Source organism: Trichoplusia ni, chromosome 1, assembly GCF_003590095.1.
Source record: "Trichoplusia ni isolate ovarian cell line Hi5 chromosome 1, tn1, whole genome shotgun sequence".
NCBI classification, from domain to species: Eukaryota; Metazoa; Arthropoda; class Insecta; order Lepidoptera; family Noctuidae; genus Trichoplusia; species Trichoplusia ni.
Window position 1 is genome coordinate 21,381,175 of NC_039478.1, and position 16,031 is coordinate 21,397,205.

General features: G+C 35.0%; 2 protein-coding genes across 3 annotated transcripts; one reads left to right on the top strand and one right to left on the bottom strand.

Moving 5' to 3' along the window:
- Nucleotides 1-187: 187 nt before the first annotated feature.
- On the top strand, nt 188-6,359 carry LOC113499097. Its single transcript, XM_026879455.1, has 6 exons — nt 188-570; nt 854-1,301; nt 1,981-2,551; nt 2,769-3,037; nt 3,490-3,682; nt 3,830-6,359. Exons 1-6 carry the CDS (start codon nt 526-528, stop codon nt 4,413-4,415), a joined length of 2,112 nt encoding a protein of 703 aa, XP_026735256.1. The 5' UTR covers nt 188-525; the 3' UTR covers nt 4,416-6,359.
- Nucleotides 6,360-7,799: 1,440 nt separating this feature from the next.
- LOC113499110 (eukaryotic translation initiation factor 5A) lies at nt 7,800-15,786 on the bottom strand. Of its 2 annotated transcripts, none has more exons than XM_026879476.1 (4): nt 15,704-15,786; nt 12,879-13,126; nt 11,055-11,256; nt 7,800-8,735 (listed from the first exon to the last, which is right to left on the bottom strand). In XM_026879476.1, exons 2-4 carry the CDS (start codon nt 13,085-13,087, stop codon nt 8,664-8,666), a joined length of 483 nt encoding a protein of 160 aa, XP_026735277.1. In that variant the 5' UTR covers nt 13,088-13,126; nt 15,704-15,786; the 3' UTR covers nt 7,800-8,663. The 2 variants fall into 2 exon arrangements, with proteins under 2 accessions (XP_026735277.1, XP_026735282.1); XM_026879481.1 differs by having other exon boundaries at nt 15,638-15,727.
- Between the last annotated feature and the right edge of the window lie 245 nt (nt 15,787-16,031).

Here is a 16,031-nt window from a genome sequence, read left to right on the forward strand (position 1 = left end):
CAAAACTTTCAATGTTAGCTGTACCATGCAAAAGATCAACTTTTATTTCCTTTAAATTAGCAATCACATCCTCAACAGCATTTCTTGCTCGCAATATAGTTTTTTTAAATATGTGTTTTCTTTCCAAGTTAGAAAAAGATTGAACGGCACCAGAATAATAAATTTGCATACCAATCTGATTAGTACTAAACTTCCCATGAATATACTTGATCATCAAGTTGCTTATCCAAAGGACTTGTTATATTTAAAAAACTTTAAGTTGTTAGTGATATCTCTAACGTAAATCAGTAATTTTCAGTTGAACATAATTTAAATGTTTACTATTTTCTGGAATTTTATGTTTTTGAACGACAATCATCATGCCAGAATGGCCAATGCGTGAACTGTCAACAGCGTCAATTTGTTTCCTCCCGCCCGCACTGCACATTGCTTTACGAGTTTGCGCGTAACAAATGTTATGTTGTAAACAATTAAATTTAAGCTAAAATGTCTTAATTATACTGTTAGGTTTATTTATTCATCAATATGAGTGACGATACTGTGATAATAGATGATGATGATGACGATACGGTAGGTTCAAGTAAATTGTTTAAATTTTATTAAACATATGGTGTTTAGGCGGTAAACAATATTTTTTTAATGATCAAATAGCTTTCCTGATGTGATTTTTTCTTTAGTCGATACATTAAATGTTCTCTTTTATTTGTTTACAAACTGTAGACAAGAATATGCCTTTAAAACTTTTATTTTTGTAGTATTTAAAGTCGAAATGACAAAGATTAAGAGGCTTACAGTCCAGTGAATCAATCATGAATGAAAATTGTAAAATGCAATATTGTAATAACACTTTCAGATGCAGATCAGCAGTATATCCCCGATAGTGGCTCAAACAATTGAAACAATTGATTTAGATGAATCAGGATCTGATGATGAGGTGTTGGCTATTACAGACACAAGCGAAGCAATAAATTTGTCAAAAAAACTTGATGGAGACATCCTTATGGACCAAATCGTCCATTTCTGCTTAAGCATGGAGAATGTTGTTGGTATGTCGAGAGTTATAAAAAAGACACTGATACCTCTATACCAAGATACAAGTATAGAACTCAAAAATTCCCCATCACTTAGAAAACTGTTGAGAAAAACATTAAAACAGCTCAAAATGGATCCTGATCATAAATTCTTACATATAAAGACTCTTTGTGAAAGCTTGAAGTCTGGTCGTGTTAAACGGAAAGTACCTTTTGTTACACTGGGCAAAAATTTAAAAAATAAGGACTCTAGCAAAACTGACAATATTGGTGAGTTTTTTTTAATAATGCCTATAGACTTAAGGTGGCAAAGACAGCAGCTATACTGTATTGCATGATCATTGACCTAGTACATGATAATCAACCAACATATAACTGTTATGTACATAACCAATGGGGTAACTGACAAAAGAATCTAATTAATTAATCAGATAAATTTCCAAAATATTGTGATTGTATAAAATCCAAAGAAATATGACTAGGAATGTAATTTGCATTAAGTATTGAAACACATCTTTAATTCCTTGTTTAAAGAAAAAAGTCACCGCACCTAATTTACTGAGCACGACATGTTGCAGATTCGATCCCTGTGGTTTGTCCATGTGACTTGAATGTTTGTGCCTAAAGTATCAAATGCCAGGGTCGTCTATTTAAAAAAAAAACACAAAATGAGCACAAAATATAAGGAAGTAATTGGTTTAATTTAGGATTAGAATAGGAGATACATGTCAATTAATAAGGAAAGAGTTATTTGCTATTTGTTTAGAACAACCATAGCAAATATCTAAACAATTTTTTTGCTTTATCCTTTTTCCACTTCAAAGCAAATACCTAAATGTAATTTTTGATTTAAAGAAACTTATAAAACTTATTCTCTAGAGTGCATAAATGAACACATATTTAAAAATATTAACTTTCTTAATTAGTTTTATTTATAATATTTTTCTAGAGAGGACTTGTATATCTAACACTTTCCATATAGAAAATGCACGTGAAGTTAATATCAACATAAATGCATATGATGAAAGATTGAGCAGTAAAGAAATAGATACTCCAAGACATAGGAACTCAAGAACAACTCTTAGAACTAAAAATCGCAAGACTAGATGTAAACAAACATATGGAAATATTATGAGTACGAAAAGTTTGCAATCCACTGAAAATATTGAAGTCATAGATTTGGATAATTCTGATACTGAAAATACTATTTCAATTGATCATGAAACATCACATAACGCTGATGCAGATAATAATAATAAAGAAAATAAAACACAAGAAATTAGAACAAATTGCAATGCGAATAACTTAGAAGATGACAATAAAAAAATAGTTACGGGTGTAAGAGACTATGATTTGCTTATACCTAGTACTTATTTAGAGGTCACTAGAGAAAAGGATAACAGTGTTGAGATACGCGAGTTAGAGGAAGAAATTGTGAAATATAAAAGTAAGATTGCTCAACTGGAAGAGGCTGAAGTTTTTGACGATACTAAGAATTCACCGTATATTTTATGTGATCTGTAAGTAGTATCTAATAATAAATTATATATATTTTCTAGTACATTTGGCAAACAGGGAAGATGACAAACAAAGCACTCTAAAAATCTTTGTCTCTATCTTTTCGAAATCTACCTACTAGTGGGATGTATTAATTATAATTATTGATCGACGAAAATAACGACTCAAATATTTTTTCTAAATTTGACTCATTAAACCATTTAATAATTCATGTTACAGTTACAAAAGTAAACTAATACACACCTATAAGAGAATAGCAAAGCTGAAGGGCTGCCGTACAGACATCGCCAAGCGTCGGGAAATACGCATTAACGCCAAAGAGGGCAGGATCGCTGGCCCAGCCAAGTTACTGGAGGACCGCTTAAACGAATCGATAGACGAAGAAGGAAGAGTCGCCTTTCCAGACTTCTTTGAAGTCCAGAAATGCGTTGCAAAATATAATAAAGAAAGTAAATCCTGTTGGAATCGATACGAAATTTTTAAACGAGGTAAGAATTTTAATCTATTATTTCTTTGTATTAAGTCAGACTTTTACTTCTCTTATTCATTTATATTAACTTTTAGGCCTATAACATGCGACGCATATATATAGTGCGAAGAATTTATACCAAAAGTATCTCCATAGACCGGTCAAAAAACAATTTAATTAAGGATAGTAACATACCCACATAGCGGGGATTAATCAATATTTATAGTTGAATAGTCGAGAATCAAAACCCGTTTGTTTGGCTTTCGTACATTCTAGCGTAGCCTTAAGTATCTAAAGTGAAGACATGTTGTTAGTTGCTAGATTCTTATTTCCTAATTTCTATTGGAGATTTGTGTGTCGAACCGAACGGCACTAGCCAAACCGGCAGTAATAACTTGGGGCCCACTTTATTCTACCACATATTGCCCAAAGTACTTAGTGTAGCCTCTTTATCGATTGAAATATTAACAGCGACAGCACTGTTCCGTCACTGCGGGGAGGCGCTGCGCAAGAACCGGCAGAAACGTGAGTACCAGGACCTGCTGGGCTGGCTGCCGCGCGAGGTGCAGCTGGAAGACCCTGCGGAGAGGGACCCGCAGCTGCTGGCCACGCTCGAGGAGAACAAACTCGTCGCTCAAGTTAAAGAACAAGAAATTCTAGAAAAGTGAGATATGATATAAGTTGTTATTTAAAGTAACCCTATTAAGTTTAGTTGTGGAGAAGTTATTTTTTTAAATATTGTGCCTCAGAATACGGTTGGAATTTTTCTTACTTAGCTGGAGTCGTAAATTTTGTTTTTTCTTGCTTTCAGATACGTACACATGGAAAACACGATCAAAGCTGGTTTCGCAGGTAACCCTTTGGACTTTGAGCTTCAGCAGTCTTCTAGTGATACAGAAATAGAAAGTGATAATGACGACGACCACGACCAAAGTAGTTTCAATATTGGAGGAAAACCAGATTTTCAAGCAATATTTTCATCAAGTCTTCTTAACACTGAAAATAATGCCTCTAGTTTAACCGACGAGGCTTTACCTACTATTAGTGCGTCAGCTGACCAGAAAAGTGATAATGCATCAAATTCTAATTCAACCTTAAATCCCGTTTTGAGTTCAGTTAGCCCTAGCGAAGGTGCGGAAAATTCAGACGAAAATACAATAGATACAAAGTGCGGTATTAAAACAGAGAAATATGTTTCTAGGATAGAATTTCCCGATACAGATGATTCTGAAACTAATGTTAAATCTGAAGATGAAATCAAAATTAAAGAGGAACCTGTCGATGTTCAAAATATGTTGGATGAATTAGGTGATAACTATGTTTCAACCGTGTTTGACATTGATGATCCGTTCTTAGTAATACAGTTATCTTCTGAATCTTCAGATGATGAAACGTGATGCTAACAGCCTAATGAAATGTTGTCGTAAATAGTAGGCAACTGATACTGGTTTTTAAGACAATTATTTGTTAAGCATAACTTACTATAATTTGCATTGCGTTTAATAATATTAAGCGCATTTTTAAGAGTCGTAAGTAGATATCTACACATCACATCTACATATCTTGATAGTTTTATCTTTTAAGCTGTAAGTCTTCCACAGTATACCTAATAAGTAAATAAATAGTAACTATAGTGAAAATGATGTAACGGTTAACTCACGCGTAAGTTTAAGTATTTATCGGGGGGTAGCCCGACTAGTTTCGGACGTAACAGAACATCTACATATCAACCTTTTTTATATTAATGATTTTTCAGTTTCAGTTGTGTATTATATCAATTTACATACCTACCTATATTTTTATATTTTAGAGAAATCTACTCTGTAAAGAACGAAAAAAATAAATTAAAAGTTGGCCAAGTCCACAAGTATGTATATTAGAATGAAAAATATTTTAGAGCCTTTTTCCTTCTAGTTTATTTAAACGTCTAATGTTAATATTATTAGCGTCGTCTGCTCGTATTGAGTTTTATTCTATAGGGCTTAGTAGTTTAAAAACTACTAAGCACTATAGAATAAAAATAGGACCGATATCTATATCGGTCCTTATTCCTTAGGCACGGTAATTATTATAGTAGGTACCGTACCTTAGGTGTAAAAAGTGCCTTCTACTCAGGAATAGCCGACATGTAACTAGGAAGACCGTTGATGTGCAGCCGCGATATTTAAGGGTCGGTATAATTTAGAACTCTGAAGTTTGGATAACATAATCCCAGTGCCGGCGTAAGGGCCACTGTCACCCCGGGCAAAAATATTGTGGCGCCCACTTGAGGGAAGCAATATCAAGTGTTAGTTTTTTGCTGATCCCAAGTAAAATTATATTAAGAATTTCATCTTTCCTTTAGCGTAAAGTTTGGCGATGGAAGTATTCCTCTAGTCTCCAACTTCAGACCTTAGCGCCCCCCAGAATTTGTCGCCCTGGGCCATCGCCCCATCACGCCCCCCCTAACGCCGGCACTGCATAATCCTGCAAATATTGCTGCTACACGCATTTCTATCTTGCTGTTACCTGTGGGCTAATATGTGCCTTGATTCACTTAGTCATTTTAATGTATTTTATGCTAACTGTAACGCTGGCTAAAAAGATTTGTTTTATTTTCCAGTTTTCTACGATTTTAAGTATTTATAGGCATGTCTAACGAATGATGTTATGTAAGTCAAACTGATGAAGTACACATGGTAATTCTAATTATGTTTAAGACAAAATGTTAAATATTTAAGTATATAGTCACTATTGTGTAGGATTCATTACTTACTATGTAATAGGCAGGCGTTGATACTTACAATTTTTAGTGTTGGTCATATATGTAATAAATAGTTATGCCAATGTAGTCAGGAACACTTGGGTTTGAAGATGCATGCAACCATATTTAGTAAAATGTTATCATAAAAGTTGTTATTTTTCTTCACCTATTCATCAGAAGCTAAACGAGAACTAAAACATCCGTATTTTGTTGTGCACACCTTACCATAACACTGGGACGTTTGTGACTTGTCTTCGATTCCAACAGCTATTGAATAGGACTGATTGAATGGAGTTCGTGCAAACTTCGCAGCAGCTGGTTGTAAATGACGTGATGTATCTCCAGTTAATATTTCTTCTCATAAAACCATCAACTTAACAAACTTATTGATCGCAGCAAGTAAAAATAGGGGTGTAAAATAAAATAAAAACTTAAAACAAAAAACTATGTAAATCTACAGGGGACTATGAATCAGAACGCACGGTGTTTCATTTTGTACAGATTTAATTCGACAGACTGTTAAATAGGTACTTATTACTGCTTTACATTTATTTATTGGCCGTTGCTATTAATTCGGTACTGCTTGTTCATACAATATGAAAACATGGAAAACTGCATCAAGAGTGGATTATTGATAAACTTTTAAAACTAGTGTCCATCATCCATCGATCTATCCAATCTTACGTATATACAGAACTTTTGCACTAAATACCGTCACATTAGTTATTCGACCTGTCCTACGCCCCGATATAAAAAATAATTTTAAATTCCTAAATTAAAATCCGCAGATTATTGGATCATTACAATTTTAAACCATCTCTTCTCCACAAGGTCTTATGATAACGACCTAGCAGTCGACCGTCTCGCACAGCCGGCACAGCGCAGCGTTGAAATCGACAAGCTATACACAGGAGCGGCACTGACTCGAGTGGGACTCGTTACTGGTACACAGAAAGCTTGGAAATTATGCCTGGATCCGGTGCTATAGCTCGTTTTACAGAATCTACTGAGTAATGTTTTAATATAAGCAACAGACCATGTGTGCAAGAGAATCAATTCCTAATAATAACTTATAGGTGCACCAATTAATTAATTCTAACGGCTATGAATAAATTCACATTTAATCCGCAAACGCTAATCTAAGCTTCGGATATTACAAGATATATCCAACAAGGAAGGAATACATCGATTCAAGGTTCCATTGGGATACAGCTTATCTTTACAGAAAGAAAAGTTACCTTTTTTACTAAAGTATTTTATTTTACACCTCCCGATGTCTTTACATATATACCTTAGGTTTATTATAAAATAAAAACCTGATTACAAGCTGCTAAGTATAAAAACTTTACCAACAATAACGATTATGCAATTTCGAAAAAAAAATGTACAGAGAACAAACTGTTATCTAACAGCCTAAACTTTTAGTCTAAAACCTGCGAAGTACGAATTTTGAATGCATAAAAAAATATCTCTCCTATAGGGCCTTACCTTACATTCTTACATTAATTTTCGTATATCATATCGTCTTTGACAATCTGATGTTAAAAGAATATTGATAAGTCCACTAACATACAAATGAATGGTACCCTATCTAGCCCTTGAAGGCAACACTTGCAAGAGTGGCCGTCACGAGACCTTACATTAAAACATGGAATTTAGGCAATCTTAAGCCACTCGATAACGTGTAACATCTCATGTGTTCAAATGAGCAAACAAAGAGAGCAAGGAAAGGCCAAGATGAGCACAAATTTACATTAAAAATCAGCTATTTCTTCTACAAAATGCATTGTCAGTCTTGCCTGAGGATATTCATTATCAGGAGACATTCTCAGTCAGTCTTCATTGATTTAGCACGTCACGGTTATAACGATAGGAGCAGAACACTGCACGCTATGGAATGCACACCACTAGTGTCTGTAGTCGGATGGTATTTGAACAGATGGCAAGTGTTACACATAAGGGAGGCGCGACTTCGCGCCGAGCACTGCGTCACGTACGCGACAAGTGCTAACAGAGGACTAATCAATCACACAACACATTCAAGAATTTTTCTTTATTTCTATTTTTTTGCGCATTTTCCCGATTTTTTTAATATGTATTAATTAATTTAGCATTAAAATATGGTAATAACTTCAAGTTTGCATCCATCTCTTTTGTCGGGTTATTTACCGTAATATTATAACATTTAATATCCACCACGGGGAATTTTATCACACCGATGTTGATCAACAAACGTTCGGCGGCTCGCGGAGCGCAACGCAACTTTAACGTTTAGTAGACGTTGTAAGCGAAAGAGAACAAACAAAACAAAAACAAACGTGAAGTTCCGGCCGGTCGCACGCGGCTGCCTGCTGCCGTCGCACTCGCTCGCACTCGAGGGCACATTACACTTAAGTATAAATAAATTAATGCATCAGCGTCTCACGCGCACCCCAGTCCTACCATTAATAAAATTGTATCCGAGTGCAATAATCCTGCATTTGTACATGTAATTTCAAATAAATATTTTGTAACGCAAAACAAAATTAAAAATAATGCCGGACGGCCAACTGTTCGATGTACTCAGAATTCAAGCCCAGACCTGTGGTCCCAAGGGTTTGTGACGAGATGGACAGAGCGATGAGTTCCCAGTACAACGACTAGAGACCCCGAGATGGAAAGTAGACACATCTCTAGAAGCTTAACTTTAAACATTGGTCGCATCAACGGCACAGGCTCGCAGACCGGTGCGAGTACGTCATGAGATGCCCTCGGTACGGAGTGGACGGCGGCAAGCCAGCACCACGTCACACCATAATATTTTATGTTAAATTATACATAGTATTATGTTTTACATTTATGTAAGAGCTGTTGATTGTAAAAAAATTATATGTATGTATATCCCTATAAATGCTGAGTTGGTTTATTTGTCGAGAGCTGTGTTTGCCTTGACTGCGATTACACACTCCTCACCGCAAGACTTCAGCACAGTGCACTGAAACAACAAAACAGACAAATGTTAGATATAATAGATGTTAGATAAAAGTGCAAAGTTGTTATGGACAAAAGCAACCCTTACATCTGCAAAGGGATCGGAAATAAGATAAGGGTGTTGCTAGGCAAAAAGGGAATTTAATTAAGCTATTTTTATTAATATGAGTAAGAACGCTACTTTTGGGCCAAGGTACAAAGGCTTCTCGTATTAAAGAATACTTATTATATTAATAAAATAGTATCACTATTTTACAAAGGACTAAAACTTCGAAAAATTTCAAGTAAAGTAAGAATTGTCTTATCAATATTGATTGTGTTACAATATGACACTGACACCCAAGCCCCTGACATCAGCACTTAGTATTCAAAATGTTCTGAATAATGAATTGATTGCTACAGTCGATAGGCACCAAGACAAGTCATGTAAATACGCTTTATTTGTTTATGGAGACCGAAGTCGGTCGTGTATTGACTTCGTGTTATGTATGAATAATAAGAAGCGGATTCTTCCTTGCACTTCTTATATAATACAGGACTTATTTTGTTAAACATTCTGTACAGTTTACGTTGTCGTCGATACAATAAATATCAACAGATTAAAGTTAGATAACGTTAAAATGTGATGGATTGAAGAGATTATTGTATTTTTATGTTAATGATTTTTATTTAGTATTATTTACTCCATTTCGTAATAATAACTAAAGCGCTTAAGAACACTAATTTCACGGCTTTAGGAGACAATTAGAACTTTTGCCAGCGTTATCACGAGCTTAGTATAAGTTGGTGGCAAGTTGGCAGCGATCCAAGACACGCGATTACTACACATGACGGAGAGGTTAGATACAACAAACACAAATAGTGTCACCTTTCGCCATCATCGTCGTTTTAAAACTGCTTTTATGATGACCAAACTTTTACTGTTGAAACTAGAATGGGTTCAGTTAACAGACTAGCAGTAATAAAAGGCTGGGATACGTATTGTCTGAGGGGTATCTATATAATTATCAGCACAAAAGTTTGAAATTTGTACTCAAGACCCACTTTCCATATGGCTTGTAATTAAATACTAGCCCAGGTAACGGGGCTGAGATTTAATTTACGAGTGGATTTAGCACCAACACATTACAAAATGTATCAGAGACTCTATACTCGAAAAGTCTGTGGTAAAACATTACTGTATATTAGAAAAGTCGGGTTAGAATCACTTCTAAATGACCGGTCAGTATTAGTAAGAAACATGTCAGGATGGCTTGGATATACCACGTTACTCATTAGTTGTCATGGTCAATTAAATTCCATCTGATTTTAATGATGAGTGGAACTGTTAACATGCACATAAACCATACAGATGAAGCTACGTAACGGCGTTACGGTCTTAGAAATCAAACTGATATTCACGTATTTACGTTTGCCACGTGTTGCATTGTTCAGAGTCAATAACATAACACACGTCACGCATTTTCTCCGAAGAGATGTACAGGAGTAGTGACATATTGTATTTAAGATAACAGTAACAAAATAAAACAGTTTGTTGATATGGTACTTGTAAGGCAAGGAAACAATATGCGTTATTGTTACAATGTGCTTAAAAATACTTAACAACAGAATAAGATGTTTACATCGATAAAACTGAGGAAATTTCGCTTTTAACTAATAATGTGAATTGACGTATTTAGTGACGTGAGTGTTTTGGCACATGATATCCCCATATCCCATAGTTTAACGTCTCCATTTACGTTACAGTCTAAACTAGGACGTACGTATGTTTTCTTGTTCATAGCTATGCATTTTAGACAGCCGTCATTTAAAAAATGAAATAATTACATCAAAAAGAGGTTTGATAGAACTACGAACAGTAACTGTATTAGAACTGCTTTGAGAACGCTAAAGAAAAGTTGTTAAAACGACTAATTGGATATTGAAAAAGGAATAAGAAAAAATCTTTAAAGGTCAAGTATAAGCCTAGTACCTACTTCAACAACCAAGAAAATGTTTGAAGTAGGTCGGGAAAATGCCGTCTCTCCTTTGATACTTAGAACAGACCAATTATCGTTATATGAAGCGTACTTGACATAGATTTACATGAGTAACAAAATTGAGCTCTAGTATCCACAAGAGGTTGTCTCAAGACTCTTATTACTCGATCACAAAAATTGGTAAAATCGAGATTGACTTTGCAATAATAAAACATTTCGTCAATGTATAACAACCAGTTAAAAGATTGTTATCTACATTATTAGTTGATTTGAATTACAGACAAGTATGTAGTTGGACTATGAAGAAGGTTTTAAAGGTATAAGGAGTTACGGGAGTTACTCACCAACAGCTCTTTGCCGCTATCGAAGTCGGAGCGCAACTGAGTGCCGAGGTCACCGTCTGGGATCTTGAGGTCCTCGCGGAGGTCACCGTTGTCAGCCATGAGAGTCAGGTAGCCATCGTCAGAGATGTCGGTCAGCTGGTAGTCCTCACGCTTCACGTGGGGCACGTCCATGTTGTGAGTGGATGGACAGATATCTTCGTATCTGGATGAAGGAAAGTTGTTTCATGAGTTATGATTGCTTTGTTGTCAGTAACACCGAATTGTGACGTTCTTAGGACAGGCCCTTGAGATCGCAAAATGGTACAAAAAGAATTGTTTTGGTTCATGAAAATAAGTAGTCAATTAAGATAAAAAAGGGTGAAAGTCATCCATTCTTGTCGCAATTTAAGTTGAGTTTGAAGGTGTGGTTCATAATCTTGGATGCAATGATTCAACAAAGTGATTAAACTGCGATGTTTGCATATCATAATTACTGATTAATTAGAGCTAAGCTCTATTAAATCTGTTTAACACATAGTCCATAGCATAACAATAATATAGTTGTATTAAAAAGTAAAAAAATAATAAAGTCTTTTCATTCCAACAATCGCGAAATGTCATCTATTTATAGTTATTATCATACGGTAAGGTCAACTACAGCTGTTAGTAACAATCCCTCTGAAGTCTGATAGGTTACAAAGAAATCAATAACGAGCGACAAATTAGTCTAGACAAAAGAAAGGCGATAAGTGTAGTTGTTTAAGGTTTTATAAATATGAGACTTGAATACAGTTTTTGTACTTTTAATAAAGATACATATTAACACTTAAATATATTTAAACGAACCCATATAGCGATGTTTACGATCGAGTGACGAATTGTGCTTTACAAAAACCTGCTATTAATTATATCTTAGTAATATTCCCGTATTTTCTTTTACCTGGGATAGATACACCTACTTTCCTTTTATCACATCATCGTCGGGGTAATTCTATTAATAAAATTAGTTATCATTTTATCATTATATTGGGTAAGTCATAAGTAATTCATACACGTGGTTTTTAACATGTGGTCACGCACCACGTGGTGTTTACACCATTGTAGAGTGATTAGCGAGCTTATGGAAAGCGGAAATCGTGACATTTTACAATATAAATATCTATTGCCATTACAGTACACGCTTCATGAATTGAGTGTACGATGATAAGTACTTTTTAACCTGTTTTGTTCTTACATTCTAAATTCCATGTGTCTACAGCTGGTTTTAACGTCAATTGTTTTATAGTTTTTTTTTTCAAGTAACAAGTTGAATAGTGTATATTCAATGAACAACTGTTTACATAATGGGCGTATGATCCACCAGAAAATAAAAAGATAAGAACTTCATGCCTTCGAAAATAACGAAAATTGATCCAAATTTTTTGACTAGTTAAGTTTAAACTGTGCCCCTGGACGGTGATCTCATAGCGCAGATAGTGAAATGAGACGCATTGTCGGGCCTGGTATATGCTGTCCGAGTACCCTCAGCACGAATACGGTATGGGACCGAGTTCGCGACTCTATGGGCTCGGCTTGGACCTTGCGGACTATTACGACCGGAACATGCTGCGGACTCATGACGTAAACGATGTTACGTGATAATGGTTGCTAGCTAATGAAAGTTTCACAAGCGCGAAACTCGCTGTTCAACCCATATTGATTGTGATTCAGGCGAGATATTAAATGGCAAGGACGTCTTATCATTTTCAAGAAGTTAGAATTATAGATAGGTAAATTTGTAGCTGATAAACGTAACATATAACAAAGATGGTCAACGTAATCGTAAAAGAAATAAATAATACTCACTTCTTGCCGTTAAAAATATCGATTCCAACCAAGTGAACTTTAGCGTGGCCGTGCTTGCCGGTTTTGGATGTGGACATCTCTACGATTTTGCAGGGGCGCCCCTTGAGCATGACGAAACCGTTCTTGCGCAGTGCAGAGCATTGCATAGGGAAGGTGGCGGAGGCACCCGAGTCCCCGGTCTCGAAGTGTGTATCCTCGATGTCTGCCATTGTGTTGTGTGCCGAGTTTTAGATACGGTCAGGAGTGATCTGATGATGAGAAATATAGTATTACAATAAATAGGTATGAGACTTTCTATAATGGCTGAAAACTGTCATTAAAATATATGAATTACATGAATATACACTAAAAAGAGTCAACAAAACCACCACTGCATTCCCTAAAGACAAACAACTTTCAGAACTATAACAAAAGGTATTTACAAAAGAATATAGACTAAAAAAACAAAAACCTGTACACAATAACAGCAAACTGTGCATAAATTGCAATATCAAGGCACAATTGCAGTCCTCACATCCAAATTACAACTCACACTGAACTTGACAACTCACAATGGCTATGAACCATTGACAAGTAATATAATAATCATGCTAACCAATAGAACCTTGGCAATTCAAATTATTAAATATAAGATTATTAAAGATTGCATTATATAAATGGTTAAGTGATTGTAATTTTTATAGTTTAAAAGAATTTATGGATTACAAATGTTAATGTATAAATAGTTTAGTTTCCTAAAAAATTTGCGTGCTATGTTCATCTTAGCTAAACATGCTTGTACCTACTATATACCTATTTAACACCTTTGTATACCATGTTTAATGCAAATAAACGATTTATTATTATTATTATTATTATTAACTCTCGAGCATGATTCACGTCCAAGTGGCGAAAAAATCAGCACATGAGGTTGTTGACCTGAATGTCAATGAACTCTCTACATGTGAAAAGTGAAAACCACATTTTTGGCTTAATCACATGACATATCGTCAAAAATTTCTCCAATACTTGCCTGCACAAGTCTTTACCCGTGATATAGTTAACAAAATTATCAAAATGGATTACAAGTATAGATTACAGATGACAATTGTCAAAGTCAAGTACTGAATAATGTAATTATGGCTTTATACGAAGATCTCAAAACACAAGGGTAAAATGAGACGCTTTATAAAGTCTGGTATTTGATGTCTGAGTAACCGCAGCACAAACATGGTATAGTAACCAAGTTCGCGACTCTATGGCCTCAGGTTGTAGCTGGATAGAAACAAAACAGCTTTAGTTTAAGGAAACTTGATACTAATGACACAATTTATGAAATGTATTCAATGTAGAAAATAATTTGGTTATTGTTGCTTTTTAAAATAGATTCTAGAGTTAGTATGAATGTGATATTACTCTGGATATAAACCTTTTTTGTCATCAGAATTCAGTCTATAAGAACTTATTTTACCAAGAGGAAATGTTTTGTAACTCAACATGTATATTAAAAGGACCATCAATTCCAATAGCTTTAGAATAATTAAATGTTCTTGATGGATCAAAAAATATCAATCATATATAGAGAAATTGATTTTATTGATAATGACCTAGTTTACAGGCAGAATGAAAGTCACAGCTCAATAATTGAATGAGTAAAGCCAATAATTGGATGAAGAATATAAGTAGATCCTTTACAAATGCATTCATGTGAAATGAAATAAAGAATACTACATTACATACATTTTGTTCTCTAATTGTGTTAACCAAACTTAATAATGTCACAATATGAATATTAAAGTATCAGAAACAGAATCCAACCTCAAATGGTTATCGGTGAGTAATATTAGTGCCTCATTTCTTAGTCAGCAAAATTGGAAGTCACTGCATGGATTTGTTGCTGATCCTTATGGGTAGAATACAGTATAGGAAGTCAAAGTTGATTAGGTGGTGCCATAAGCTTCACTCAAGTATTGTGGACACCACAAAAAGAAACATAACATGAACAGACCTAATAGAAAATTTAGGTATGTAAAACACTGAATTATAAGGAAAATCACACATTATCAACCTAACCTACCTGTCACTGTTATCAATCTGGTAAAATTCACCAATAGCACTGAGAGCTGTAAAAATAAATGACTCCCGCAAATTCTAAGCAGATAAATGTGTCCTCTGTGCAAAATCTGTCAAGTCATACAGACATAGCTACAAATACAACCTATTATACACAACTTCTATAACCTATAGGGTGGAGAGTCTAGACTGATATGGGATTTTATAGGTATGTTTTTGAAAATTTTGACACGACCTAACCCCACCTACCGCGGAGCGATGAAAAACCTTTGTGGGAGGATGAAATTAACATCCACCTTATGGTGACGACTTTTTAGGATATCATAAAAATAGTATGATAAATCAAAAGATATTGAATGAAAGCAGGCCTGACACACGACGGTGGTGACGACACGATGTGAATGGTGTGGTGCCCGAACATGTGGTTCACAAGAGACATCTTGACCATGTCGCATACAGGTCCAACACACGAAAATATTAAAACCACAAACTGTTTTTATCACCTACACGTTAAATCGTACACGTAGGAATCGAAACGGACTGTGAACTTGATCTTTGTTTCGAATCAGAAGATAACGAAAAAAAAAATAGCGATTTGACAAACGTGCCGGCGCCGCGGCACATTACATTTCAATAAATTACACAAAATTCACACCGCGAAAACGCCGTATATGCACAAAATTATATTCACCGTGTAAAATACTTACGAAAACAATAATTACAACTATTAATAAAGGATTCACGATAAAACTAAGATATTTATCGACACTCACATGTGACCGACGGGTTCTTCAACCGAAAGGTCAATTTGCGCCTGCGTAGCACCTATAACACTCACTTCCTGTCGCGGGGTTCACAAAATGGCCGAAACGCCGCTTCATATTGGCGGTAAATATGAACTGTAGGAGACATGTGCAAAATAAAACATTTTAAACTTTTCTATTGGGATAGTAAAATTTTAAAAATATTTATAAACTCATCTAAGTAGTTTTTGCAAGTATATTTGCTACAGTTATTTTATATTTAACAAAAAAGATTTTTGCACTTAAAACTGTTTTACCTACAGCACCAAAAAGTTTGAGCGTTTTCAGAACTGGAATT